This window comes from Pangasianodon hypophthalmus, chromosome 1 (assembly GCF_027358585.1).
Source record: "Pangasianodon hypophthalmus isolate fPanHyp1 chromosome 1, fPanHyp1.pri, whole genome shotgun sequence".
In the NCBI taxonomy this organism is placed as follows: Eukaryota; Metazoa; Chordata; class Actinopteri; order Siluriformes; family Pangasiidae; genus Pangasianodon; species Pangasianodon hypophthalmus.
In genome coordinates, this window is record NC_069710.1 from 35,848,748 (window position 1) to 35,876,014 (window position 27,267).

The 27,267-nt window shown below is 40.3% G+C and overlaps 1 protein-coding gene across 1 annotated transcript; it reads right to left on the reverse strand.

Moving 5' to 3' along the window:
• Window positions 1-2,260: 2,260 nt before the first annotated feature.
• si:ch211-234p6.5 (pleckstrin homology domain-containing family A member 7) lies at window positions 2,261-26,816 on the reverse strand. The gene is made up of 24 exons (XM_034304803.2): window positions 26,781-26,816; window positions 19,760-19,799; window positions 15,264-15,330; window positions 14,978-15,073; window positions 14,410-14,482; window positions 11,184-11,284; window positions 10,916-11,034; window positions 10,603-10,758; window positions 10,352-10,496; window positions 10,085-10,129; window positions 9,327-9,437; window positions 9,163-9,210; window positions 9,005-9,085; window positions 8,780-8,917; window positions 8,566-8,664; window positions 7,518-7,626; window positions 6,909-6,964; window positions 6,725-6,829; window positions 6,551-6,590; window positions 6,412-6,458; window positions 5,893-6,141; window positions 4,526-4,632; window positions 4,182-4,249; window positions 2,261-4,100 (listed from the first exon to the last, which is right to left on the reverse strand). The coding sequence occupies exons 3-24, from the start codon at window positions 15,327-15,329 to the stop codon at window positions 3,271-3,273; spliced, it is 2,889 nt and encodes a 962-aa protein (XP_034160694.2). The 5' UTR covers window position 15,330; window positions 19,760-19,799; window positions 26,781-26,816; the 3' UTR covers window positions 2,261-3,270.
• Window positions 26,817-27,267: the final 451 nt, after the last annotated feature.

The following is a 27,267-nucleotide window of genomic DNA, read 5'->3' on the forward strand; positions in this document are numbered from 1 at the left end:
TACCGTCCCGTTGCACTTACACCCATCATCATGAAGTGCTTCGAGAGGCTCGTCATGAGGCACGTCAAGACCCTGCTGCCTCCCTCACTGGACCCCCTGCAATTCGCTTACCGCCCCAACCGCTCAACAGATGATGCCATCGCCACCACCCTCCATCTGGCCCTCACCCACTTGGACAATAAAGACACTTATGTTAGAATGCTGTTCATAGACTTCAGTTCAGCATTCAACACAATCATTCCTCAGCACTTGATCGGAAAGCTGAACCTGCTGGGCCTGAACACCTCCCTCTGCAACTGGATCCTGGACTTCCTGACTGGGAGACATCAGTCAGTCCGGATCGGGAACAGCATCTCCAACACCACCACACTGAGCACTGGGGCCCCACAGGGCTGTGTGCTCAGTCCATTGCTGTTCACTCTGCTGACTCACGACTGTGTAGCAATGCACAGCTCGAATCACATCATCAAGTTTGCCGATGACACGACCGTGGTGGGTCTCATCAGCAAGAACGACGAGTCAGCATACAGAGAGGACGTGCATCGGCTAACGGACTGGTGCAAAGCCAACAACCTGTCTCTGAATGTGGGCAAAACTAAAGAGATGGTTGTTGACTTCAGAAGAGCACAGAATGACCACTCTCCACTGAACATCGACGGCTCCTCCGTGGAGATCGTCAAGAGCACCAAGTTTCTTGGTGTTCACCTGGCGGAGAACCTCACCTGGTCGCTCAACACCAGCTCCATAACAAAGAAAGCCCAACAGCACCTGTACTTTCTGCGAAGGCTGAGGAAAGAACATCTTCCACCCTCCATCCTCACCAAATTCTACAGAGGGACTATCGAGAGCATCCTGAGCAGCTGCATCACTGCCTGGTTTGGAAATTGCACCGTTTCGGATCGCAAGACCCTGCAGCGGATAGTGAGGACAGCTGAGAAGATCATCGGGGTCTCTCTTCCCTCCATCACAGACATTTACACCTCACGCTGCATCCGCAAAGCCACCAGCATTGTGGATGATCCCACACACCCCTCACACACACTCTTCACCCTCCTGCCGTCTGGAAAACGGTACCGAAGCATTCTGGCCCTCACAACCAGACTGTGCAACAGTTTCTTCCCTCATGCCATCAGACTCCTAAATACCTAGAACTGGACTGAAGGAACACACACACACACACACACACACACATACATATAAACACACACACATATATACACACACACATATATACACACACACACACAACTGAACTGGTCCAAAGAAACTCACGCATACATACATACATATATATATACACACAACGGAACATCCTCTATGCACATGCACTGCACATGTTTTGCACATGTCTTATTATTGCTGCTACTTCTATGTTTACACTGTTTACACTACCTCAGCTGTAATATTTGCACTACTGTCACTTTATCACTTTCAACAGGACTGTGTACTGGTCGGCGTCGTAGTTATGCACTCTGTCTTGTGCTGTCTGCACGTTTGCACTTGTGCACTTTACGTTTATGTAATTTATGTAGTCCCCGTAGTTCTGTGTTGTTCTGTGTTGTCTTATGTAGCACCTTGGTCCTGGAGAAACGTTGTTTCGTTTCACTGTGTACTTGTATATGGCTGAAATGACAATAAACTCCACTTGACACTTGACACTTGACTTATTAAAGTCAGCCATCAGTCTGCAAGCACACGGCACCAGCTCATGCGTTCCTCCCTCCCAATAGTGAGGACAAACAGAGCATGCATGAACTTCATACTGTGAAACATAAATATACAATTTCCCCCAAATTAATGTTTTTAGTAAAACTACTCAAATTGGCTAAACTCAACATTTTGAATCATTTTAATTATTATTCTCACTCAACTTATTTTTCCATGTTAGAACAACTTTTTTGAGTTATTTTTTTTTTTTACAGTGCACCCCATTCTGCATCACGCTCCCTCCGACCCTGCAGCGCTGCTCGACTGGACCCACCATCTCTCGGGGACAAGGAAGCCCTGCGTCAAGGTTCTTCTCTGTCCTGGCAGCTTGGTGGTGGAATGAACTTCCACTGGCTGTCTTCAAACAAAGATTAAATACCCAACTTTTCACCAAGTACTTCAAATGATCACTTATGAACCAGGAATGGACCACTATGATGATGTTCTTATTGAAAGAGACTTCACTTCTGTAAGTTGTTCTGGATAAGAGCATCTGCCAAATGCCTTAAATGTAAATGTGTAAGAAACAGAGAGATATTTGAAACACAGACCAGAAAATAGAACAATGAAACATTCCAGGTTCACACACACATTTATTTCACACACTTACATTGTATTTATTGTATAATTATTTGTTTCTTTATTCTCATCTCACTACAACCCTGAAGATCAGATCTGTAACTACTAACCACCCTGAAGTCAGTTATTGAGATGTCCAACACCTTTAACACCTTTCCATTTCATTCAGGCTGGAGAACTGAACTTGGCCCAGTCACCACACTTAAGTTTAATATAAACAAAGATGTATGATAATTGTGATTTACTTTTACACATAAAAAGCACACATTAGCGTCAATCTCAATCTCTTTCAATTTTGAAAATCGGAAACAGGAGCTCATAGTGAGTAATCCTAAAACTTCTCTAACATTTTTTATCCACTACTGGCTTGTGAGTGATTGAGGCATCATTCATTCATCACTTCAATGCATGTTTAGTGGGATTCATAGCCGAGTGGCTGACTTTTATGCAGTTTGTCAGACAACTGAAATGTACAAACAATAGAACAGCAGTTAAATTGTGACTTTCAGGTATTGAAAATAAATGTAACATTTAAAATTAAAGCAAAGTTGTTTGCAAAGTTGATCATAAACACAAATAAACTGGTGTTGTATCAGCTGATGCACTGATAGAAATAACAGACTAAAAATGATTGTGTTCATTAGTGAAACAGTCAACATGGCCACCTTTCTTCCTCTGTTTAACAACGGAGTGTAGACTGTTAAATAATTTGAACACACAACAATATTAACATAAATTAACATCAATAAAAATAAACACAATGAAAATTAAATAAAAAAAAACAATATTAAAATAAATAAACAGGTTAGCTTTTTGTTTAAATGGGAGATCAGGTGGTATTTTTCATATTCATACAAAATTACATTTGCTGTTATATGTAATATTTAAAAGTTAAATTATAAAAAACAAATGTGAGGTACAAATACTTTAAAGCAAACATTATTATTATTATTATTATTATTATTATTATGTAATCCTCTCCCCCTATAAGCTGGTGCTCACCACGGTAACCCTCGGTTTGAGAAAAGAATCACTGGGATTGGTTACTGAGTTCTTACTCCAACAACTGTAAATTGGTTGTCTAGTTTTGGCACTGATAATGATATCACTTCCTGTCTCTCTTGCAACTTCTTTTCTAGTGGCTTCACTCTCAACCTCTAATGACGCATGCTGATTGACAGACAGTTGAGAGTCAGCATTGTGATTGGTGGAAAAGATTGATTGTTGGGCTTTGGCTCCACCCACTTCACTCCCATTACCCTCTATGGGTGATTTTGGCGCTTTATACTGAATTTCCTCATAGATGCACAGCTCCTGTCCTGAGTGGTCAGAATGAGACATCATGTGACTCTCAGACGAAGTTCCTATTGGCTGATGGGAGAGAGGGTCTGAGGGCATAGGAGTGTTTTGATCAAGTGTTTCCATGGTGATTAATGATGTAGTGGTGTTCAGCTTTCCTCCAAATTGAGTTTGATTGGCTGACAGCTCTGACTCCTGATTGGTTGATGTGTCTGAATGCTGATTGGTTGGTGAAAGCTCCTCTTCCTGAATGTTGAGGGGAATGAACTCCTGCCAGTGGCTGGTGGAGAGGAACCATTCTGCCCTCTGATCGGTAGAAGTGGAGCATTTCACACTCTGATCTGTTTCCTCAGCCATCATGTTGTTTATCGTGATTGTCGAAATGTGATTGGTTGATGAAGGCTTGATGTCACTGAGTGAGGTTGGTGCTTCAGGTGCATCACTCTCAGTCATCCACATGTTGTCATTGATACAAACTCTATCAGTGTTCATCAGGGAGTCTGTGGTCCTTTCACCTTTTTATACAGATAAGACTCATTAGAGATATACATCCAACACACACACACACACACACACACACACACACTTAGACTTACAATGATTACCAGATTCTCTGGTATCAATGAATTTCAGAGGATGAGCAGAGTCACTCCGTCTCAAAGCACTGAGAGAGAGAGAGAGAGGTGGATGAAAGGATGAAAGGCATGTTTCCTGAATCAGTTATTATTATTCATGATTATCTGCAGGCTGGTTTTACAAAATACAATATTTTGAGAGAAAAAAAGTCACAATACAATGAGAAAAAGGCAAATATCTGATATTAAGAGAAAAAAGTCACATTATTTCAAGAGAAAAGTCATAATGTTCTGACTAAATGGTACATATCAGGGCAAAATTTGTGTGTTAAAATAAAGGACATTGAGAAATCTCAGGCAGGCACCTCTTTAGTACTCTCTCTCTGATGCGTTCCACTCGTTTGAGTTTAGCGTGTCTTTGTTCAGATGTCACGGCTAAATCAGATTCTCTGTTTACAACACAGACATCAACCTGTAAAACACAAACACACACGCACACACGCACAAAGAATACATTACTTAAACCTATTGTAGCTTTGTTGTCCACTAGATGGTGTTTTGAGCTCAGTCATACAGCTCACCAGGGGCCTCATTAATAAAGACTGCATACGTACAAAAATGGTTCTGAAATGTGTGTACACAAAAACCCACTCAGAAATCAGGATCTATAAAGAAATATTGCCGGAAAATTGATTGTATATTTACAGAAGCTTTGACTCATGCGTACAGCCATCCGCAACATTTTAGAAACAGTGGGAATTAGCGACACCAAGTGGATATGTAGTGAATTACAGCTAAATGTGCAAATCACTGCTCTCAGACTCCTTATACTTAATATCAAGTTATGCAGCTCCATAATAACTGCATACAAAATACATGGACATGAGAAGCATTAAAGCATAACAGCATGTTTATGAGTTTATTATTTATTTGTGTAGATTGGTTAATTACTCTGTTTTTATGTATTGATATTTATTGCTCCAATTAACTATTTGCAGTCTACAGTTTGTTTAATCCCCTCGCAGAACAAAAGAGTAAATCGTTATGGGTAGGTATTAATTGTGAGTAATTACAGGCTGCAAACAGCTTTGAAGTAATTTTACACATTTATCTATTAATAGGCTCCAAAGTGATATAAATAGGCTACAGAATGTGCTGAGCTGTCCCAGGTTTAGAGAGACCAACGTGTAATACCTGTCCACTTACAGGACTTAACAACCCTTAGATGGATCGTAAGAAATCCCAGCATCATTAAGCTCCATCATGTCAGCCGTACTGGTTGGCATAATTAAACTGACAAGACAGTATAGCAGAGTTCCTTACACAATGCGTGAAGAGGCCAACATTAAAACACAATTTGCAGCAATGTTCCAGATTCCCAAATGTAATCAGAGCAAATGACTGCACTCATGTTGCTAAACAAGTTGACTTTAAAGGGATGATAGTATTAATTAACTAACATTGTCATATTTAAGTATTTAATATTGTCCTTGAATGAAATTCCAGTGTTTTGAGTCGTTTGTATTTACAGCCAAAACATAAATTTCAGCATGACATAGTGTGCTTATAAATGAAACCGTCAGACAGTGGCACTGGACTTAACACTGCTCCTCGCTGTAGCTGACATCACACAAGAACAAAGTGCTTAACTTCAAGGTTAAATTCAGTATTAAATCCTCACTATGCACTTAACTGTAAGTGTGTGTGTGTGTGTGTGTGTGTGTGTGTATACATTATCATTATCACTCTGTTCTTCTTGTTTACAACTCAGCGTGTTTAGTTTGTCCTCCTCAGGGTTTGATTCCTCCACACACACTCTCTGTGCAGTGAGAGCTGAAGGAAGCTCCGCCCTCATCACGTGCATCAGACACACAGGAGAGGACTCCGTGAGGGAGTGGGGTTTATCAGCTCTGTTCAGCTGATAATCTGGGCTTCGGCTCCTCTTATTATGCAGTTTTTTCTGGTCAAACCTCCAGGTCATCTGATAGCAACACATAGAAACACATTTCCATTGTTTAACATAATCATCTATAGATTTAGATCTTAAATGTGTTAGATATTCTCTCATATTATTATTTTTTGTAAATTTTATTATTATATGTCTGCCATCTTATTGGTATGTGTGTTCTGGAAGCTTCATACCAAGTCAAATTGCTTGTGTGTGTGAGCAATAAAAACTCATTCTGATTCTGATTCTGATTTGCATCAATAATTATTCCTAATCCTGAATTCTGATTGGTTAAACTCATACCTGTTTAGAATGATCAGACTCCTCCCCTAAATATAATGACTGAGATTCTGCAAAACAGAGACAAGATGAAAAAAAAAAAGTCAGAAATTGCATGTGTGTGTGTGTGTGTGTGTGTGTGGAGAGAAAGAAGTGTGTTTACCTGTTGTGTGTGTGTTGATTGTAGCAGGGTTGTACACCAGCTGTGTGTGTGAGAAAAAAAGCAGAGCAATTTAACAACAACAACAACAATAATAATAATAATAACAATAATAATAATAATAATAACAAAGGTGGTTTGGCCAATACACACACAAATTTTTCTCCATTTACTCACTGTGTAATTTGGCTCTGCCCACTCAGGCCCCAGCTTTGTGCTCTTATTGGTGCTGTCCATCTCCAGAGGTAAAGGGGGGCGAGCTGGTGGTTCTACCTCCTCCCCCTTAATGAGGAAAGGAGTATTTGCCTTTAGTTATAAAACACACACACACACACACACACACACACACACTGGGACTCACCCAGTAATGCACATCTTCCTCTGGATGGAGGGATGAGTTGTGAAGGAGTGGAAACACTGAGAGAGGAATAAGGCAGATGATAAGAACTCATTAATATCATTCATAGGTTTATTGGTTCACAGTGTGCTGATGTGTTTTTCATCATGTTACACAGAGACACGCGAAAATCCTGCAAAAGCATCGTCAGTCAGGCAAAGAAAGCAAGAAACTATTGAGGGAGTTTATGCAAATGATGAGCAAATATTGCCAGGCAGTGGCCCATCATATTGTTTCATATGATGCAGGTCTCATCATGAGGCACATCCTTGTTGATGGTCATATCCAAAGTCATGTCCACTGTTACATCCACACCCACAATCATGTCCACGGTCATGTACACTCCACAGTCACATCCCACATCAACAGTCGTGTTTAAATCTACAGTCATGTCCACATTCACCTCCAGGGTCGTGTCCACTCCTACAGTCACATTCACATCTCATATTCACGGCCTATCTTACAGTCAAGCTCACGCTCATGGTCACAGTCACTTACACTCCCACAGCGGTCATGTCCATGATCATTCCAACATCCACAGTCATGTGCATTGTCACGGTCTTGATCACTCACTTGTTGGTGTGTGTAAAGCCATCAGTGCTTTAAATCGATCCCTATTGGGCTTCAGACCACTCAGAATATCATCCATCATCCAGATCTGCTTCTGAGCCAGGGAGCGTTCCTGAAAAAGAGACACAAGGAGAGAGAGAGAGAGAGAGAGAGAGAGAGAGAGTAAGGTCTAGGACATGTGAAAACATTATAGCTTGTACCTTCCTAAAAGCTGGGCTGGAAGAGTGGCAAGTAGAAAGACATTATTGTGAAAAAATAAAGATAATATTGTAAAAACTTTGTGGCCTCCTCACAAAGTACTACATTTGTCGCAACCCCAACACTGCACATCACCTGGAGAACACCATCTTCAATGTGAAGCATGGTGGTGGTAGCATCATGTTGAGTGTTACTCTTGTCCTCTTGGTATTTTTCTCTGATTAATCCCCTCTTAGTTCACTCTTTGTTTGACTTTTGGTGGACAGATTTAATGTTGTTTTAAAGTTTGGGATTTTTTATAACCAAACCCAGATTGATATATTTCCAGAACTTGGTCCGGGATTTGTTTTGATTGCTCTTTGGTCTTCATGATGCTGTGTGTTTAGTTATGTTCTCTAACAAACTCTGGGTTCTTCCAGGAGCAGGTATATTTATATTGAGATCATGTGGCACCTTAATTACAGACAGGTCGAATCCATTCAACTAATTATGTGACTTCTAATGGAAACTGAACCAGAACTAATTTAGGGGTTTCACAGTAACTGCGGTGAATACTTCCATCATAATTATTAAAATTCTGTATTGTAAATAATTTTATTTATTTATAGATTTTGGCTGTTTATGAAGACTGCATTGTATTTCTCTGAAGTCTTGATGTTTATCCACAGTTACAAATCTTGACTCGTTTTAGCAGTTAATGTTTTTCTGTTATAAGAATGATGTACATGAATATACCTGCTATAACAGCTCATACACACACTTTCTATAGACTCAGCTGAGTGTAATAATTCGCTAAAGCAGAGATGATGCCATGATGAAATATTGTTGTAAAGGTTGTATTTCATATCAGTACCTGTGGAAGTCCAAAATGGCAGATGTGCTGCAGGTGAGAACGAAACACACAAAGTTCACTCTCCATCCTCTTGTAGTCTAACCACACCCTCTCCATCTCCTACAGACACACACACACACACACACACACACACAATCAATCAATATGGTTAGAAGGAAAAAGGTTATGAAAAAAACCTATTACATGTCACACACACACACACACAGTTGTGTACCCGTGATATGTCACACATTCTGGCTCGGATGGCGACCAGCTCCTCCTGCAGCAAAGCCTTCTGGGATATGTGTTGTTCATTCAACTGCCCCTTGCCCAGCTCTATACGAGACACGTCCAAGGCAAACTCAGCATGCTCCTACACACACCCATGACACACACAATCACACACACAAAGGCAGCATGTATTGACCAGCTGTGAAGTGTGTGTGTGTGTGGGTTTTACCTTATCCTGTTGTAGGAGATCCAGTTCTACAGAGAAAGTCTGTAGTACTTTATCACAGCCACACAAACAAGTCAGAACCATCTGACAACACACAGAAACATCAAAAAGTGTTAGTTTGTGTGCATGTGTATGTGTGTGTGTGTATGTGTGTTACTCACATCTGTATCTGCCTGTAGTGCTGTGAGTGTGTGTGTCTCTTTTTCACACTACATCACAAAACAGCAGGAAACATATTATTAAAAAAATATACAAATACAATTATTATTATTATAAAATAGAAATAATAATAAACACACAGATACTGTGTAATACTGTACAGTACCATACTTGATGGAAACACACACACAGAAGCAGTGTTGTGATGGAGAGGGCCTGGAGGATTGTGGGTAATTCTGGAGGGGGGTAAGGGGGGCAGCTGATCAGAATGAATCTCCTATACACACACACACAAACAAAATGCACACCATATTTTAATAAAAGTATATAGTATAATGTATACACAGTGAGTGTATAGTTTGTTTGTAGTGTGTGTGTGTGTGTGTGTGTGTAGTTTTTGTAGTGTTCTGTGTGCATAGTGTTTCAGTTAGGATTTATGCCTCATCACAGTGCTAAGGTAGCACTGGTTAAAGTGGTAAATTACTTACTACTGACATCCAATCAGAGTTGTGTCACCTTGCTTGTGTTGTGCAGTGTGTAGCATGTGTATTATGCTACACACTGCACAACACAAGCAAGGTGTTGTGCAGTGTGTAGCATGTGTATTATGAATATAGTGTGTATAGTGAGTGTAGTGAGTATAGAGTGTATAGTGTGTGTATAGTGAGTGTATAGCATGCACTCTGCTCCGCCCCACACTCTCTGCAGGCCTCTGACACTGCTAAATGCTGTAAATGTAGTGTACATAGTGTGTGTCTACAGTATGTATAGTGAACATAGCATGTGTGGTGTGCATAGTGTATATTTTGCATTATGTGTATAATATGCATAGTGTGTTTATAGTGTATAAAGCATGTATATAGTGTGTGTAGTGTGTACAGTGTGTGTGTAGTCTGTATAGTATAGTGTGTGTATAGTGTGTACCTTGCTTTCTGGTTTATGTACAGGTGAGTAGCGTGTGGAATAAACCTAAGAGAAAAGGAAAGAAATACAGAATGTAGTCTAATTAACACACACACAGAGAGAGAGAGAGAGAGAGAGAGAGAGGGGCAGACAGAGAAAAAAACAAATTGGGAGAGACACAGATTAAGAGGTAGACAGAAAGTGAGGGACAGACAGGGAGCTTCATCATGTCTCCCCTGGCTAATCCACCTGTTTAAGAGCAGAGTCAAAGTGTGCAGGTGTACTTACCTGAGGTCGTAGGTCAACTCTGCCCACTGGACTGTGAGATCGTGACTCATAATGACTTCTGGGGGTAGATGGAACTGACCCCTGACATAGGAAGCGATCTTCACCTGTGCGGTCCAAACTCAGAGACCGAGTTCGAGTATCAGAGCTACAGAGAGACAGAGAGAGAGAGAGAGAGAGAGAGAGAGAGAGAGAGAGATGTGAGAAAGTGAAAAGAAACACAGGATAATGTACATCATCTGTAAATGTGGCACCTGTGTGTAGCTCTGTGTCTGTTTCTGTGATCCGCCGTGTCCACGCTCCCTGCGGTATGATGAGATGGTTTGTTCTGGGTCCTGTATGCATGCAGGGGGTTCACTGACTCAGTGCTGCCCCTTATCTGAGAGAAGTCATGATAGCTGGAGCAGCGTCTACAATAAATATAAATATATATTTTTAATATTTAGCATGAATATGGTGTGTGTGTCTGTTTACATTTGTTTTAAATTTAGAAAAAAATGTCTCTAGATTTGTGTATTAGCTTTAATTGCTATAAGTTGTCTGATTGGAGGTCAGTGATTGGTGCACCTGTTGATGAGGTCATCAGTCTCCATGTTTGCTGATTGGCTGAGAGCTCTGACCCAACCCAACATGTCCTCCTGAGTATCAGCACTGAGCAAATATGAACGCATTCCCTGATGAACCACCTACACACACATACAGACACACACACACACACACACAGAATCACATCCCTTTTAGCAAAGTGCAGTGTATTTTTTTTTAAATTCTGTCCAGATTTATTGACACTGGTGTTTAATGATGCACGCACACACACACACACACAGATACACACCTTAAAAGCATACTTCCTGTTCTTACACTCTCTTGAAGAGCAGAAGAAAATCTTATAGCTGGGGAGAGGAAGACTCCCTAACACACATTCCTCCCTACTGTCTGAGAGAGAGAGACAGGGAGAGAGGAAGAGAGAGAGATAGTGGAGAAAGACAGGGGACAGAGGGACAGGAGAGTGAGACAGTATTAGCACCTGCACTGGGTTTGTCTGCTTTATCATTATTACAAAGTTTTTAGTTTTAGTCTTTTAGTCTGTGGGCTAATTTCTGCTGCACATAAGGGATCAGGATTATCAGATTGTCTAATTCAGACACCTAACTGGAGTAGCCGAAAGAAAAACAACAACTATATGTGCAGTCATGGGAAAACCTCCCTGGTTGGTAGCCATCATATGATAGGGGAGACTAGGGTTATAGGGACACACCCCTGGAGCCAGTCCACAGGCAAGCATCTGGTGTCTAGGCCACCCACATAAGATAGACAGACAAATGTCAGCATCAAATAATAAGGTGCAAAAATCCAAGGTGCAGAACGGCAGCATCAGAATAACAATAACAGCATAGATGCAAAACTACAACAACAGGTGTGAAATAGCAGCAGCAGACATTCACAACAATCAAGTGATGGTGAACCATGTATGCATTGTATGTGTGTATATGAATAAATTCTGTCCAGTTGTTCATTCATTCTGAGAAGGCTGAAATGGTAAAATGGAGTCTAACCACAGAAGAGATCCTGCACTATCACCATCTGCCATCTAGATCCCACCCCTTTCACAATGCTCACAAGATCTCCTCACAAGATTAATGATTATCTCTATCATTAATAACTGCATCACATCTGGTCATGTACTGACTACATGCAAGGCAGCAAGGGTTATTACCATCCTGAAGAAATCCACTCTGGATACCTCAGACATCAACTACAGACCAGCATCACTACTCACTTTTTTTTTCTAAAATCCAAAAAAAGAAAATTCTAAAATGTGCTTTCTACAATCAGCTGTCTCCCTATCCCACCCAGAATAGCCTTCAATATTCTAAGCAGTCTCCCACATCAAGATCTTTTGATCTCCCTGGACAACTTCCAGATCTCATGATCTGACACTGCATGAAAACCTGGGGTAACCATGGAGAACCAACTGTCTTGCTTGCCTAACAAATGCATCACAACTGCAGCTTTCTCATCTACAATATTGGGAAGATCCAGCCATTTCTATCCACAGAGGCCAACAAGATACTTAACCAGTTCCTTGTCATTTTGAGATTGGACCACTGTAACTAACTGCTAACTGTAACCTATTAACCTCTCTAACAGGGTTTTTAGACTGATGGTGCTCTTAATCCCTGACCCACTGAACTAGCATGAGGATGTGTTTTTGATGGAGACTACAAAGCACTTCTGTGAGTCACTCTGGGTAAGGGCATCTGCCAAATTAACATAAATATAAATGATTGCATTCTCCATAATGATATCTGCATAAATGTAAATATAAATGACTGGCAGGAAGTGCCTCCTGGATTGGAACCTGAGTGAGGACTGTAAATAACAAACACTGTTTGAATGCAAGGTTGCTCCTAAGTGTACCAGAGCTGCTTAGGACAATGATCCTCAATGATAAATTTTTTTTATTGTATCATCACACTTCAGGTCATCAGACTTGAGATTTTGCAGACTCCAGGAAAGAAAAGGGACAGAGCCGTCATTTGATTACCACTTGGTGGTTAGTTGGATTTATCACACAAAGCTTTGGCCAGATTTACCTGGTAAAACCAGAAGAGCCTTCTGGGTTGCTTGGGAGCATCTAGCTGAAGTCTCTGTGAGAGACTAACTTAACTCCCACTTCTGAAAGGACTCCCATGTACCAAGTGGAGTCTGGAACACTGATTCTAAACTGAAATCATCAATCATAGAATGAACTGCAAAAGGCTGTGGCCAGAAGGTTGTTGGTGTCCATCATGGTGGTATCCCTTGGACATGTTGGTGGACACAAGTGCTAAGGGAAGCCATCAAGTTGAAGAAGGCCTTCTGAGAAATCCTTAGAGCTGAGAGGTGTAGGAGAGCCAGAATGGCTGTGGCAAAAGCAGTTGCAGAAAACCTGGGCAAGGGAGGAGTTTGGAGAGACCATGGAAAAAGACTTTCAGAAAAACCATCTTTACCTCAGGAAGGGGAGGTGATACCATGTACAAGCTCTGTTAAGGAAGCGTGGGGGAGTGTTGTTGAGCAATGGAAGGGGCACTGTGATGGACTCCTTAACCCAGGGAACATATCTTCCTGTCAGAAGCCAGTGCCAGAAATCTCTAGTGTTTGGGAGTCCAACTCTGGGGTATGCTTATCCAGTCTACATGCATTTTGTTGATTCAGAGAAGGCCTATGATTGAGTGCCTTGATATTTGTTGTGGACAGGATATCAAGACAAAATATGAGGAGACCAGAAGTAACATTCCTGTTATTTACAAATGGCGATGTTCTTAAGGTACCAACTCGATACTTCAACATTTTGCTGCTGAGTGTGAAGTGACTGGGAAGAAAATCAGCACCTCCAAGTGTGAGACCGTGGTTCTCTCCTACAAAAGAGTGAGGGGAGAGGGGCGGAGCGTTGTGGAGGAGTTTAAATATCTTGGGATCTTATTCATGAGTGCTGGTAAAAGAGAAGGTGAGATTGACAAATGGATTGAGTCAGTTGCAACAGTTGTTGTCTTTGGTGATGAATGAGGAGTTCACTTTGTGAATGAAGCTCTCTGTTTACCAGTCAATCAATGTCATCTGTGGGTATTGAAAGAAATAATAAGATTGTACATATTGGCAGTGGAAATGAGATTCCTCTGCAGGTTTTCTGGGCTTACTCTCCATGATAGGATGAGGTGCTCAACAATCCAGAAGTGCCTTGAAGTAGAGATGCGGCTCCTCTGAATAGACCCAATTAAGGTGGCACCTTACACTGACACCCCCTGTCTGGCTCCCTGTAGGGCAGTATTAGGGGTGCCCCACTAAACAGAGACCCTGGTAAAGATCCAGGACCTGTTGGAAAGTGTATATCTTACAGTTGGCTCGGGAACATCTGGGGATGCCCCAGGAGCAGCTGGAATCTGTGGCTGGGGATACAGAGGTCTGAACTAACCTTCTCAGCCTGTTGCCACCGCAACACATCAGGAAAAGCGAAAGGAAAATGAATGAATGAATGAATGAAAGAAGTATTAAAACACACACGCAGTAATATGACTTACCTTTATAGTAAAAGAGACAGTAGTTAGACAAAACAAACCATCTCCTCTTCCACAACTTCAACCCTGTACTGTCCTACAGAGAGAGAGAGAGTGTGTGTCATAGAGAGTGACAGAGTATGGAGTTATTAAACCCTAATAGAGCCTTCTTGAGATGCATATAAGATGATTAGCTGTGATAATTATTTCCTGTTTATAAAGTTAGAGATGAGCTGGGAAAGAAAAAGAAGAAGAAGAACAGGAAGTGGAGTCCCCCCTAGCAGGTGTGTTTAGAGAGACAGCATGGCTTGCCTCAGTGTCAGCACAGAGACTTTATACTGCATGGTGGAAAAGAGTTTTGTGAAGCAGCCATGAGGAGGAATGTGTAACACTTTTATTGGAAATGTGGATATTGTGACCTTTAAAATGATTTAAAGCACATACAGTAATTGGATCATACTTAATTTTTAGAGTTAATATTTTACGTTAAAGTGTCAGGAGTATTGATTTAAAACTGTGATTAGGTTTTTTTATGGATCTACTTTATAATAATAATAATAATAATAATAATAATAACAACAAGTATACTCACTCTTTTATAAAGCCAGCCTCTGATCACTACTGCGCAGTTCGGATCTCTCTGCACTGAGCGAGACCTTTTACAGAATGACTGCAGTTTCTTGTCAGCCTACACACACACACACACACACACACACATTATCAATAGCTCCAGAGATAAAAAATTGATAGGAATATCTGACAGGTTTGACTTTTTTTGAAAAACATGGAAAAAGTGTTGTTTTTCTGTTTTATTGTCATAGTAAGACACATACATGTGTGTGTGTGTGTGTGTATGTGTGTGTGTTGGATAAACACACCCTGTCTCTGGTTGACGAAACTGAGACCACACTGGAGGCTCGACTCACTCGGTCCTGTTCTTCCATCCTGCAGACAGACAGACAGACAGACTTTCTTGTCATGTTTTGCCTTTTGTCTTGCCCTCTGATACTGTTTTTTTTTTTTTTTTGCTTCTGAATACCCTGATTTCCGGTTTCACTCTTTCATTGTTTTTAGATTTGTCTATGGCCATTCTGTCTATTTCTGTTATTGACCCTGGACTGTTTTTTTGACTAAAAGCTGTTCAATAACTTTCACATATGGATCCTTCAATTCAATTAGATTTTATTTATATAGTGCTTTTAACAATGGACATTGTCATAAAGCAGTTTTACAGAAATCCAGATATAAAATTGAAATGAAAAGTTTAAATTTATCCCTAATGAGCAAGCCAGAGGTGACGGTGGTGAGGAAAAACTCCCTGAGACGATATGAGGAAGAAACCTATGCATACAGAAACTATGCAGGTATCTCAGGAGTAACATGCATAGTTTGAGAAAGAGGGAGAGAGAGAAAGAGGGAAAGAGAGAAAACAGATTATTAGATGGGCTTTTGTCCTGTAATGGTTTAAGAAGATGTACATTGCGCTCAGGGTGCAAACAGGGACTCGGGCAAGACTAGCTATGACAGCATAACTAAAAGGGAGAGCCAGATGCTAACACAGACATGAGGGCACCCTGGGACATAAAGCTCCAGCCACTCCACCATCAACAAACCTGAGTGAACGCATGAGAGTGGGGGGGCGACAGCATCCAAACATCCCAGTTCACCACAACACTCTATGCCTGTGAAACCCTCCAGACCTGCCCCTGTACCTAAGAAAACTATTCACAAAAGGCTTATTCACCCCAGAGCATACTACTGCATCGGACATCGCCTTCGCTAATTTACACACCCCTACAATGTTACTCTTAGTAACCTCAGACTGATGAAGGCGTATATCATTAGCTCCTACATGAATAACTATCTTTGAGAACCTGTGCTTGCCTAAGACCCTAAGATTACTTGCTATGTCCGGCGCCCTGGCTCATGGTATGCACCTAACTAAAGCTGCTGGTGCCCCTAAAGGCCTAGCTAATTTCACGTGCCGCAAGATCGAGTCTTCAATAACCAGAGCTCTTTCAGGTTTCTCAGCGGGTGCTTCACTGAGGAGAGCAAACCTGTTGGACACATGAAGCGGAGAGGGGTGGTGCTCCCGTGGGCGAGCCTTAGCATTAGCTTTGGTTTTGCAATTATGCCGCCGAGTCGTCACCCATTCGCCCCGCTGTGAGGGCTCTAATCCCGGAGTGGGGGATTTCTAACTCCGCCTAAGGCATCCAGACTTTCCCCTACAGAAGCTATGCTGCTCTCACTCTCACTAACCCTCTCTAGAGTCTGGATGCGCACCTCTAATGCTGCAGTCTTCTTCATCAGAGAGCTAACTAACATACATTTATCACAAATAATGGTGTTACTAACGATAAAGGAAGAATGACTAAACATCCTGCACTCAACACACTGAACAAGCTGAATGGTTGCCATGATGAATGTTAGATGTACCTTAGTCAAAAGTGAGTGGAGATGATTTTAGGCAGATCTGACATGGATGGCCTCCGCTTGCAGAGGTCGAAAAACAGGCAAGTATCAAAAATAGATAACCAAAGAATCAAGGAAAACATGAGAAATAAGGCTCAGACATGCACAATAACATGGACAAATCCTTCCAAATAACAAAGAGGGAAAAATAGTATAAATAGACAAACTAATTAGGAACTAAACAGATAAATGTAATGGGATGGTCAATTGTGGACCCAACTGCAGAGCAGCAACTCCTGCTTACTAATGAGTGAATGGGCAAACAGAGTTTATAAAAATTAATAAACATGTGTGATTAGTGCAGTTTGACTAGGATGCTCCAAGCAGGGTTCAAACCAAGGATCTTTACACGTTGAGGCATGTGCTCTATGACCACACCACTGGGTAGAGAGACAGCAGATAGAGCAGACACGCCTACAAAACAGTATTGGGAAAAGGTGGGGAAAACCCAAACAAAGTAGAAGTCAAATGGCATACTCAAACAAAAGACTCTCCTTTATTAATCAGGAGAAATAAAATATCAAAAGGGGAATAGGCCTCCAAAACCTTTAGCTCTTCAGGAAAGGTAGTTTATTTTCATCTTTTAGTTTTCCCTTCTTTCCAATTCTGTTTCATTTCTCTTTTCTTTCCCTTTTCCCATTTTCTTTGTCTCATTTCAGTTTCTTCTCTTTCTCTCTTTAATTCTTGCATTTATTTATTTATTTATTTCTCTCTCTCTCTCTCTCTCTCTCTCTCTCTCTCAGTTCAAGCTCAAACAAAGCCCTTATCTACCATACCAGTCACCCCTCTACAAAGGTGTGACCAGGAATAGTGTCATAGGCTGGCCTTATATATCCTGCCTGGCAGGTGCAGGCAATCCAAGCTAATCAGCCTGGAGGATTCTGGGCAACTGATTTCTCCAGAATCTCTGCTCTCACTGTGTGCCATTGCCGCCCTCTGCTGGCTGCTGGTGGTCTAGCACAGCCTCTTACAATAGCAGGTTGATACAATAGGATGACACACAGGACATAACGAGGAGTGAAGACAGGACCAGGGGTCTTATTTATGAAAATGTGCATAAAACAAGTGCTAAATTTGTACATAAGAGCCGCCCGTATGCACAAGAAAATTGGTATTTATGACACGTGCATATGCACAGCTGTACGCAATGACCACTGGTGAAATCCCACACATTGTAAACTGATGTGTTCATGCACGGTCACACTCCTTTGCATAATGAAATTTTATTTGGCACTTTTGTGAGTAGTTTTTCTAATAAACAAAATAAACTGTGTCATTATTCAACTTGTGGTTCATTGGGAAATGCCAGTACCTTCTCCAAATTCTCTTTGAAATGTACTCATAGCTAAAATCCCTAGAATAGAGATGAAATGGACTGAAATGAAATGAAATGGACAGATGATCCACTCCTCACTCTCAGCACAGAGTTTCCAGTGGAGCTAAAAACACTTTCCTCACTCCATAAAGCCACACGAGCCAAATCGTCAAACAAGGCATAAACCCAATGCCTTCATCATGGCATTATTTCGACAACCTTATGCAACATTCATGTTTGGCTGAGATCTTGCATTGAGGACAGGAGAGTCAAACTACTCCATAAAGTCTTCTTCAGCACATCCCAAAGACTTTCAATGGGGTTAAGGTCAGGACTCTGTGGTGGCCAATTCATGTGTGAAAATGATTCCTCATACTCCCTGAACAACTCTTTCACAATTTGAGCCTGATGAATCTTGGCATTGTCATCCTGGAATATGCCTGTGCCCTCAGGAAAGAAAAAGTCCACTGATGGGATAACCTGGTCATTCAGTACATCCAGATACTCAGCTGACTTCATTTTATTGCCCGTAATGTTGCTGAGCCTCGACCTGACCAACTGAAGCAACCCTAGATCATAACGCTGACTCCAGAGGCTTGTACAGTAGGCACTATGCATGAATGGTTATCTATTTAAATCCAAACTGCAACCTTCATTTGGCCAGGCAGTGTATGATTTTACTTTACGTTCCATCTGTGTCACCTGTCTGCATCTTGTGAGCCCCGAAATCAGTAATTACTGTCTCAGTTATGCTGATATGATAAACAGTATGTGATTTAGAAACGCCACATAGTCATATTACATGCTATTACACTTTTCTACCACTAGGGGTTCTTGCATAGGCATGGTCAGGAGTGTGTGGAAATGTACACACACCCTCATGCATAAGCAAAACTTGATGAATCCCATTCAATGCATAGAAACGTGCGTATGCATGGTTTACGAAAAAACTATGAGCATGCACAGTAGCTAAATGAGCCCCAGGAAGAGAAAATAAAGAATGTCACAATTAAAGCAAAGGCTCAGCACACATTACAGATAAAAGCTCTTCAAAAGTTAAAATGTTTATACAAGAAGAGAATGTGCAAGTGTTTGACAAACTGCTATGATGCAGGTGACTCTAAGCAGTAGCAATCTTCTGGTCTTGATTTTCACCCATGTTCGCAAGAATTACGTAAAACAGATCAGAGATCTGCTGATGGAGCCGCAACTCAGCTGAAGAATCGAAATCATCCAAAAATATAAAACTCTTATTTCAGCTAGATCAGTAAATCCACCTCACTACAGTCCTGCTTCATGCCATCTCAGGTGTAAACTTATTACCATAAAGTAATTATTTAAACTGAACTAGTTATTATTAATTATTAAAGTAAAATTATTATTTTTAGTTTAGTAATAATGAATTGTGAATGAGTGACATTTAGCAAAAGAGGCTAATTTTCCACTCAATGTCCTTCAACTGATGTTCTAATGTCCCCTAAAGTAGCATAAACTTAAATAAACAAATTAACACAGTCATGAAACACACTGAATAAAACACACACACACACACACACTCATTTCACTTACACTCATTTCAATTCTGACCTTCTGGGTGAAGCTCCTCTCTGCTCACATGTAACGATTCCTGTGAGAAAACACACACACACACACACACACACACACACATACTGAACCTGAACTACTGCTAAGTTTGGAGTGACAGGTGGCAGGTGGTTACCATGGGAATGTGGGCAGAGTCAGAGGAATGAATGCTATGGTAGGGAAGGCACACACACACACTCACACACACTCACACACACACACACACACACTCACACACACTCACACACATGACATGGACATACTCAAATTCTCAACCTCAGATGTCAACAGGAATCTCACACACTCTCACTCTCCAGCACACACACACACACACACACACAAACGCACACAAAGCAGTGACACTGTTAAATTGTTAAACTATATATTTATGGCATTATTATACTATAGCGCTGTTCAGTTCTGGACAGTTGCTCTGACGGCTGCGTATTAATGCACTCGTTCTAATTAATATGTTATCGTTTCTATAGTAACAGCTCATTAACAGGAGCTCTTACTTTGTCCTGTAACTTACTTAAACAGCAAATATCCCTAAACGTCATTACATGATTGTGATTAATGTTTTTCTCATTAGCAGTTTATTGTTGATTTTTTATGCTGAGACCTTATATGAAATTATTTATGATCAATCAAAAGCTAGTTACTGAATGTAAATTTATTTATGGGGCTCTAAACTGAGAATTTAGAGTCAATCACTGAATCACACTAAAGTCCAACAGCCAACATATTTCTGAATCTGTTTCAGATGTGGCTCTGACATCACCTGCAGCAGATAGGCGTTGGTTTTAGCCAGACAGTGGTGTGTGTGGAACAGGGATGATGGCTGTGCTACAGGTCTGCTGTGAATGGTAGAGGTGTGAAAAGTTTGAGTAGTATGCTCTGGGCCATTTCAGTATTACTTTTTGCAAATTCACATGGACTGAATGAAATGAAGCAGAGTTGAAAATGAAACAAATGAAGGAAATGAGGCAACGGGCATGAGATGATAAAATAGGCTAAATGTAACAAGGAACTCAGCAGAATGAACCAAAGCAGAGGGCAGAATGAAATGAGGAAGTGGCCGAATGACATGAGGCAGAGGGCAGAATGAAACAAGGAAGAGACTGAATGACATGAGGCAGAGGGCAGAATGAAACGAGGAAGAGACTGAATGACATGAGGCAGAGGGCAGAATGAAACAAGGAAGAGACTGAATGACATGAGGCAGAGGGCAGAATGAAACGAGGAAGCGACTGAATGACATGAGGCAGAGGGCAGAATGAAACGAGGAAGCGACTGAATGACATGAGGCAGAGGGCAGAATGAAATGAGGAAGCGGGCTGAATGAAAAGAGGAATGAAATGAGTAAGCAGAATGAAGGAAATGAGGCAGAATTTAAATGTATAAATGTAATGAGAAGGTGGGAAAATAGCAAAATAAACAAATGAAGGAAAAAAAGGCAGCGGGCATGAAATGTGAAAGCAGGCCAATTGAACCGAGGCCGAGGGCAGAATGAAAGGATGCTGAGGGCCGAATGAAAAGAGGGCAGAATAAAATGAGGAAGCGGGAAGAATGAAAAGAATAAGTGGAATGAAAACATATTTGTTTAGTCAAGCCTTTTGTGAATAGTTTTCTTAGGTACAGGGGCAGGTCTGGAGGGTTTCACAGGCATAGTGTTGTGGTGAAAGGGGATGTTTGGATGCTGTCGCCCCCCCACTCTCACACGTTCACTCAGGTTTGTCGATGGTGGAGTGGCTGCTGTTTTATGTCCCAGGGTGCCCTCATGTCTGTGTTAGCTTCTGGCTCTCCCTTTTAGTTATGCTGTCATAGCTAGTCTTGCCGGAGTCCCTGCTTACACTCTGCACACAAAGTACATTGTCCTTAACCATTAGAGGACAAAAGTCCTTCTAATAATCTGTGTCCTCTCGCTCCCTCCCTCCCTCTCTCTGTCTCTCTCTGTTGAGCTACACTTTATTCCTGAGATACCAGTGATCCTGGCTCCTTCTGCCCCTGGAGCTGCCTGATCCATGCCTGGCCCCACATGGACAGCCTACAGATCAGCATAGGTTTACTTTGGATGGTACCTCACAGACACCCTAAAGATGGCTGTGGATGTTCTTCCTTGGATAGTCTAAAGATTGAAATTTCTAAGAATAGTTTACAATCACTATTGCACTATTTGTCCAGTACACAGCTACAGAAGGGAATGATTTATAATCGCACTATCCGTGTCACCCAGATGAGGATGGGTTCCCTTTTCAGTCTGGTTCCTCTCAAGGTTTCTTCCTCATATCGTTTCAGTGAGTTTTTCCTCACCACCATCACCTCTGACTCACTCATTAGGGATAAATTTATACATTTATGATTTATACCCAGATTTCTCTAAAGCTTTTTTGTGACCATTGTTAAAAGTGCTATATAAATAAAATGTTATTGAACTGAATTAACCTAAACCCACAGATATTAATGAAAATCTGAACATGAATATACAACAGTTACATATTAGAGAAAATGTACATAACTCAGTTATAACAGTCTAATGATTCACGTTGAGCTCAGGAGACACCACACAGCTTCTTTTCCCTCTTACTGTCACTTAATAAGCTACATCACGCCATAAGCCTTATGTCACTCTGACATAGCAGACACTCACAGAGTTACAAAGGCAGTTGTTAGGAAAATCAGCTCAGAAAGTATCATAGCACATCCTTATGTTTAAAGGAAAAAGAAATATGTACAAATCTGATGTAATACGCAATCATAATATGTAATGATATAATCTACTTTGTCTAAATGTAAACATTTATATTTAAATATTTACATTATATTTACATTAGATTAGTGACAGAGGAATGAGTGAAGTTATAAACAGCTCATTCAACCTGATGAAAATCTCTGCATGTAAACACAGACAAGCTCACAATTTTATGTTAAAGTACAAATTGTGTTTGTGTGTGTGTTTGCAGTGGCATGCTGGATGTAGGAGTGTGTGTGTGGGTGTTGAAAAATGTTTAACCATTCAATTCAGCAAAACTTTGTACACAGAATTAAAAACAGATTTATGAAGCTGATCCTTACTCCCTAATCCCTACACCCTCCTTCTTACTCCCTAATCCCTACACCCTCCTTCTTACTCCCTAATCCCTACACCCTCCTTCTTACTCCCTAACCCCTACTCTCTACTCCCTAAACTTTACTCCCTACTCTCTAATCCCCACTCCTTACACCCTAATCCCTACTCTATATTCCTTTCTTCCTAATACATTTACATTCACTGTGCCAGCCAGTATCCAGTCAACACGCTTAGGTAAGTATGCTCCATTTATTTCCATCCAAGAGTTTGACAAAAAAGAAAAAAGGAATAAAATGGACAAGGTAACCTACCACCATGTGGTTGAAAAACTGTTTGTGTTTTTACTGACAGGCATCCTAGACTGACTACTAAACCCCTTTAAGCAGGACCCTACAGGTGTTATCTAGGTGCAGTGACCGGTACACAACACTAGAGGTAGCTATTCAGCTCAAAGAAATGATGAGAAGTAAATGGAAATTTCACCATCTCAATAACCAGACAAATATTTTGCTCTAATTCAAATAGAAAATTCAAAGAAAATTAAGATGGCTCTAACATTCACATTTTCATGTAAGCATTTGGCAGATGCCTTTATCCAGAGCGACTTACAGAAGTGCTTTGAAGTCTCTATATAATCTATATATTAACTATATCTCAGTAATTACATCCTGATACTGGTTCAGGTCACAGACTAAGAACACCATCAGTGTAAAAACTCTGTTGGGGAGGCAATAGTGTGTGAATGTGTGAGATCAGAGAGAGATGTTCAGTCTGATCTACCAGGTTCATGGTAACGGTTTAGAACTCCACGCTGTTACACTGTAACGATTTATTACTCCACAATGTTACACTGTAATGATTTATTACTCCACAATGTTACACTGTAATGATTTATTACTCCACAATGTTACACTGTAATGATTTATTACTCCACAATGTTACACTGTAATGATTTATTACTCCACAATGTTACACTGTAACGATTTATTACTCCACACTGTTACACTGTAACGATTTATTACTCCACAATGTTACACTGTAATGATTTATTACTCCACAATGTTACACTGTAATGATTTATTACTCCACAATGTTACACTGTAACGATTTATTACTCCACACTGTTACACTGTAACGATTTATTACTCCACAATGTTACACTGTAATGATTTATTACTCCACAATGTTACACTGTAATGATTTATTACTCCACAATGTTACACTGTAACGATTTATTACTCCACGCTGTTACACTGTAACGATTTAGAACTCCACGCTGTTAAACTGTAACGATTTAGAACTCCAAAATGTTACACTGTAATGATTTATTACTCCACAATGTTACACTGTAATGATTTATTACTCCACAATGTTACACTGTAACGATTTATTACTCCACGCTGTTACACTGTAACGATTTAGAACTCCACGCTGTTAAACTGTAACGATTTAGAACTCCACAATGTTACACTGTAACGATTTATTACTCCACGCTGTTACACTGTAACGATTTAGAACTCCACAATGTTACACTGTAACGATTTATTACTCCACGCTGTTACACTGTAACGATTTAGAACTCCACAATGTTACACTGTAATGATTTACTACTCCACAATGTTACACTGTAATGATTTATTACTCCACAATGTTACACTGTAACGATTTATTACTCCACGCTGTTACACTGTAACGATTTAGAACTCCACGCTGTTAAACTGTAACGATTTAGAACTCCACAATGTTACACTGTAACGATTTATTACTCCACGCTGTTACACTGTAACGATTTATTACTCCACGCTGTTACACTGTAACGATTTATTACTCCACAATGTTACACTGTAATGATTTATTACTCCACAATGTTACACTGTAATGATTTATTACTCCACAATGTTACACTGTAATGATTTATTACTCCACAATGTTACACTGTAACGATTTAGAACTCCACGCTGTTAAACTGTAACGATTTAGAACTTCACAATGTTACACTGTAATGATTTATTACTCCACAATGTTACACTGTAACGATTTATTACTCCACGCTGTTACACTGTAACGATTTAGAACTCCACGCTGTTAAACTGTAACGATTTAGAACTCCACAATGTTACACTGTAATGATTTATTACTCCATGCTGTTACACTGTAACGATTTAGAACTCCACAATGTTACACTGTAATGATTTATTACTCCACAATGTTACACTGTAACGATTTATTACTCCACGCTGTTACACTGTAACGATTTAGAACTCCACAATGTTACACTGTAATGATTTATTACTCCACGCTGTTACACTGTAACGATTTAGAACTCCACGCTGTTAAACTGTAACGATTTAGAACTTCACAATGTTACACTGTAATGATTTATTACTCCACAATGTTACACTGTAACGATTTATTACTCCACGCTGTTACACTGTAATGATTTATTACTCCACAATGTTACACTGTAACGATTTATTACTCCACGCTGTTACACTGTAACGATTTAGAACTCCACGCTGTTACACTGTAACGATTTATTACCATTTATAGATAATTCCATTAAAGCCCATCCACGTCTTGACTGTATGGTGGAAAGCAAATAAAATAATCAACTGTAATCACTCACCTTCTGCTCTGACCCCACTATGGCACAATCCTATAATATTTCACACATGAAAAGAGAGAGGAGTGACCAGTTTGGAACACCTATTTGATGGCAGCTTGTTCATGACCTTTGACCAGTTACAAGAGAAATATAACTTACCACTGTTTTTTAAAATATCTTCTACTGAACGAATTCATTAAAGAAAATATCACTTCCCACAATTTTCTGTCATTCCCCTGAGCTCCATGACAAACTCAGTCAAGTCGAATCAAGAAACATAATATCACAAGCATATAAAGTATATTTAGCTCCTGTTAAATCATGACAACTCAACACCCTTTCCAGTAGACAAATGATTATCTGATCTCAACTTGGAGCATGAAGTAATAAATTAGCAAACCATATCCAAAAATATATTCTCTATGTCCTCACCACACTTAAATTATACTGCATGGGACTTAGCAATAGCAACAAGTGTAAAGACTGCACAGATTCCATAGATGATTAGGTTCATGCTATCTGGTCATGTCCATACATCCATACCTTCTGCTCGGAGGTCCTGAACAGGTTGTGTGAGATCCTCAGCATCAGAATCCCACACTGCCCCTCCAACACAATACTGGGTGATCTATCATCACTTCAAATACCCCAACAATACCAACCATTTCTACTAGCATCCTTAACAGTAGCCAATGAAGGTCATATTACTAAACCGGAAAGACAGAACTAAAATATCTTCCCTTTACTGGCTTAATCTCTTAACAGAAAACTTTACATCAGAAAAACTTACAGCTGCCTTTAAACGCAGGAATAAATCATATTTAGACACTTGGTCCCCTTTGATGCCACATTTGGAGCTGATACCCCTAATAACAATGACCCCAGAAATAATTTTATCACATTTATCACATGTCTTTTGTTAACTGATGAATGTACAACCCACTGTGGAAATTTATCCTGTCTTGATGCTTCTTTACCTCAAATTGTTGTATACCGTCTGTGCTCAACATCACTGAATAAGCTACGTCACATCATAAGCCTTAAGCTACGTCACGTCATAAGCCTTATGTCACTGTGATATAGCAGACATGGAGCTACAGTCAGTCGTTATGACATGCAGATGTAAATCAGATCAGCAGCTGGAATAAGGCTTTTTAAAGGTTTATGCAGTTTTATGTAAGTTGTCCTGAAGGCCATGTGTAGCATTATGAAGAGTAATTAAGTAAGTGCTCTCTCTCTCTCTCTCTCTCTCTCTCTCTCTCACACACACACACACACACACACACACACACTTACTTCAAGTTATCTTGAAGAAAGAAGTAAGAAAGAAGAAAGAATTTTTTACCCACTCTGTTGTCTGTGTCCGAAAGCAATTTCTAACTCCATCCTCTCTGTGTTGTCTTTCTACCTCCCTCTTTCTTTCTCTCTCTCTCTCTCCGTCTCCCTCCCTCTCTCTCTCTCTCTCGCTCTCTTGCTCTCTGCACCTACACTCTCTGTGTAAAGACTCACTCTGTTTCTTCCCTAAACACTAGCCCTTCTGTCCTCGTCCCTTCCTCCCTCTTTCTCGCTCTCATCACTGTGACCTTTTCATTTCAGTGACATTTTTTAACAATGAAGGCTTTTACAGATGCCATGTTGTCACACAACACACTCACATTTTATTTCGCTATTTTATTTTTCTGTTTGTCTGGATCTGAAGAAACAGTGAATTCTGGGTTCAAACACTCCAAAACAATTGTCAATCTTACATAAAATATTTATTTATTTATTTATTTATTTATTTATTCATTCATTCATTTGTTTTTTTGTCATGAACACCAACTAAATTGGGGAAAA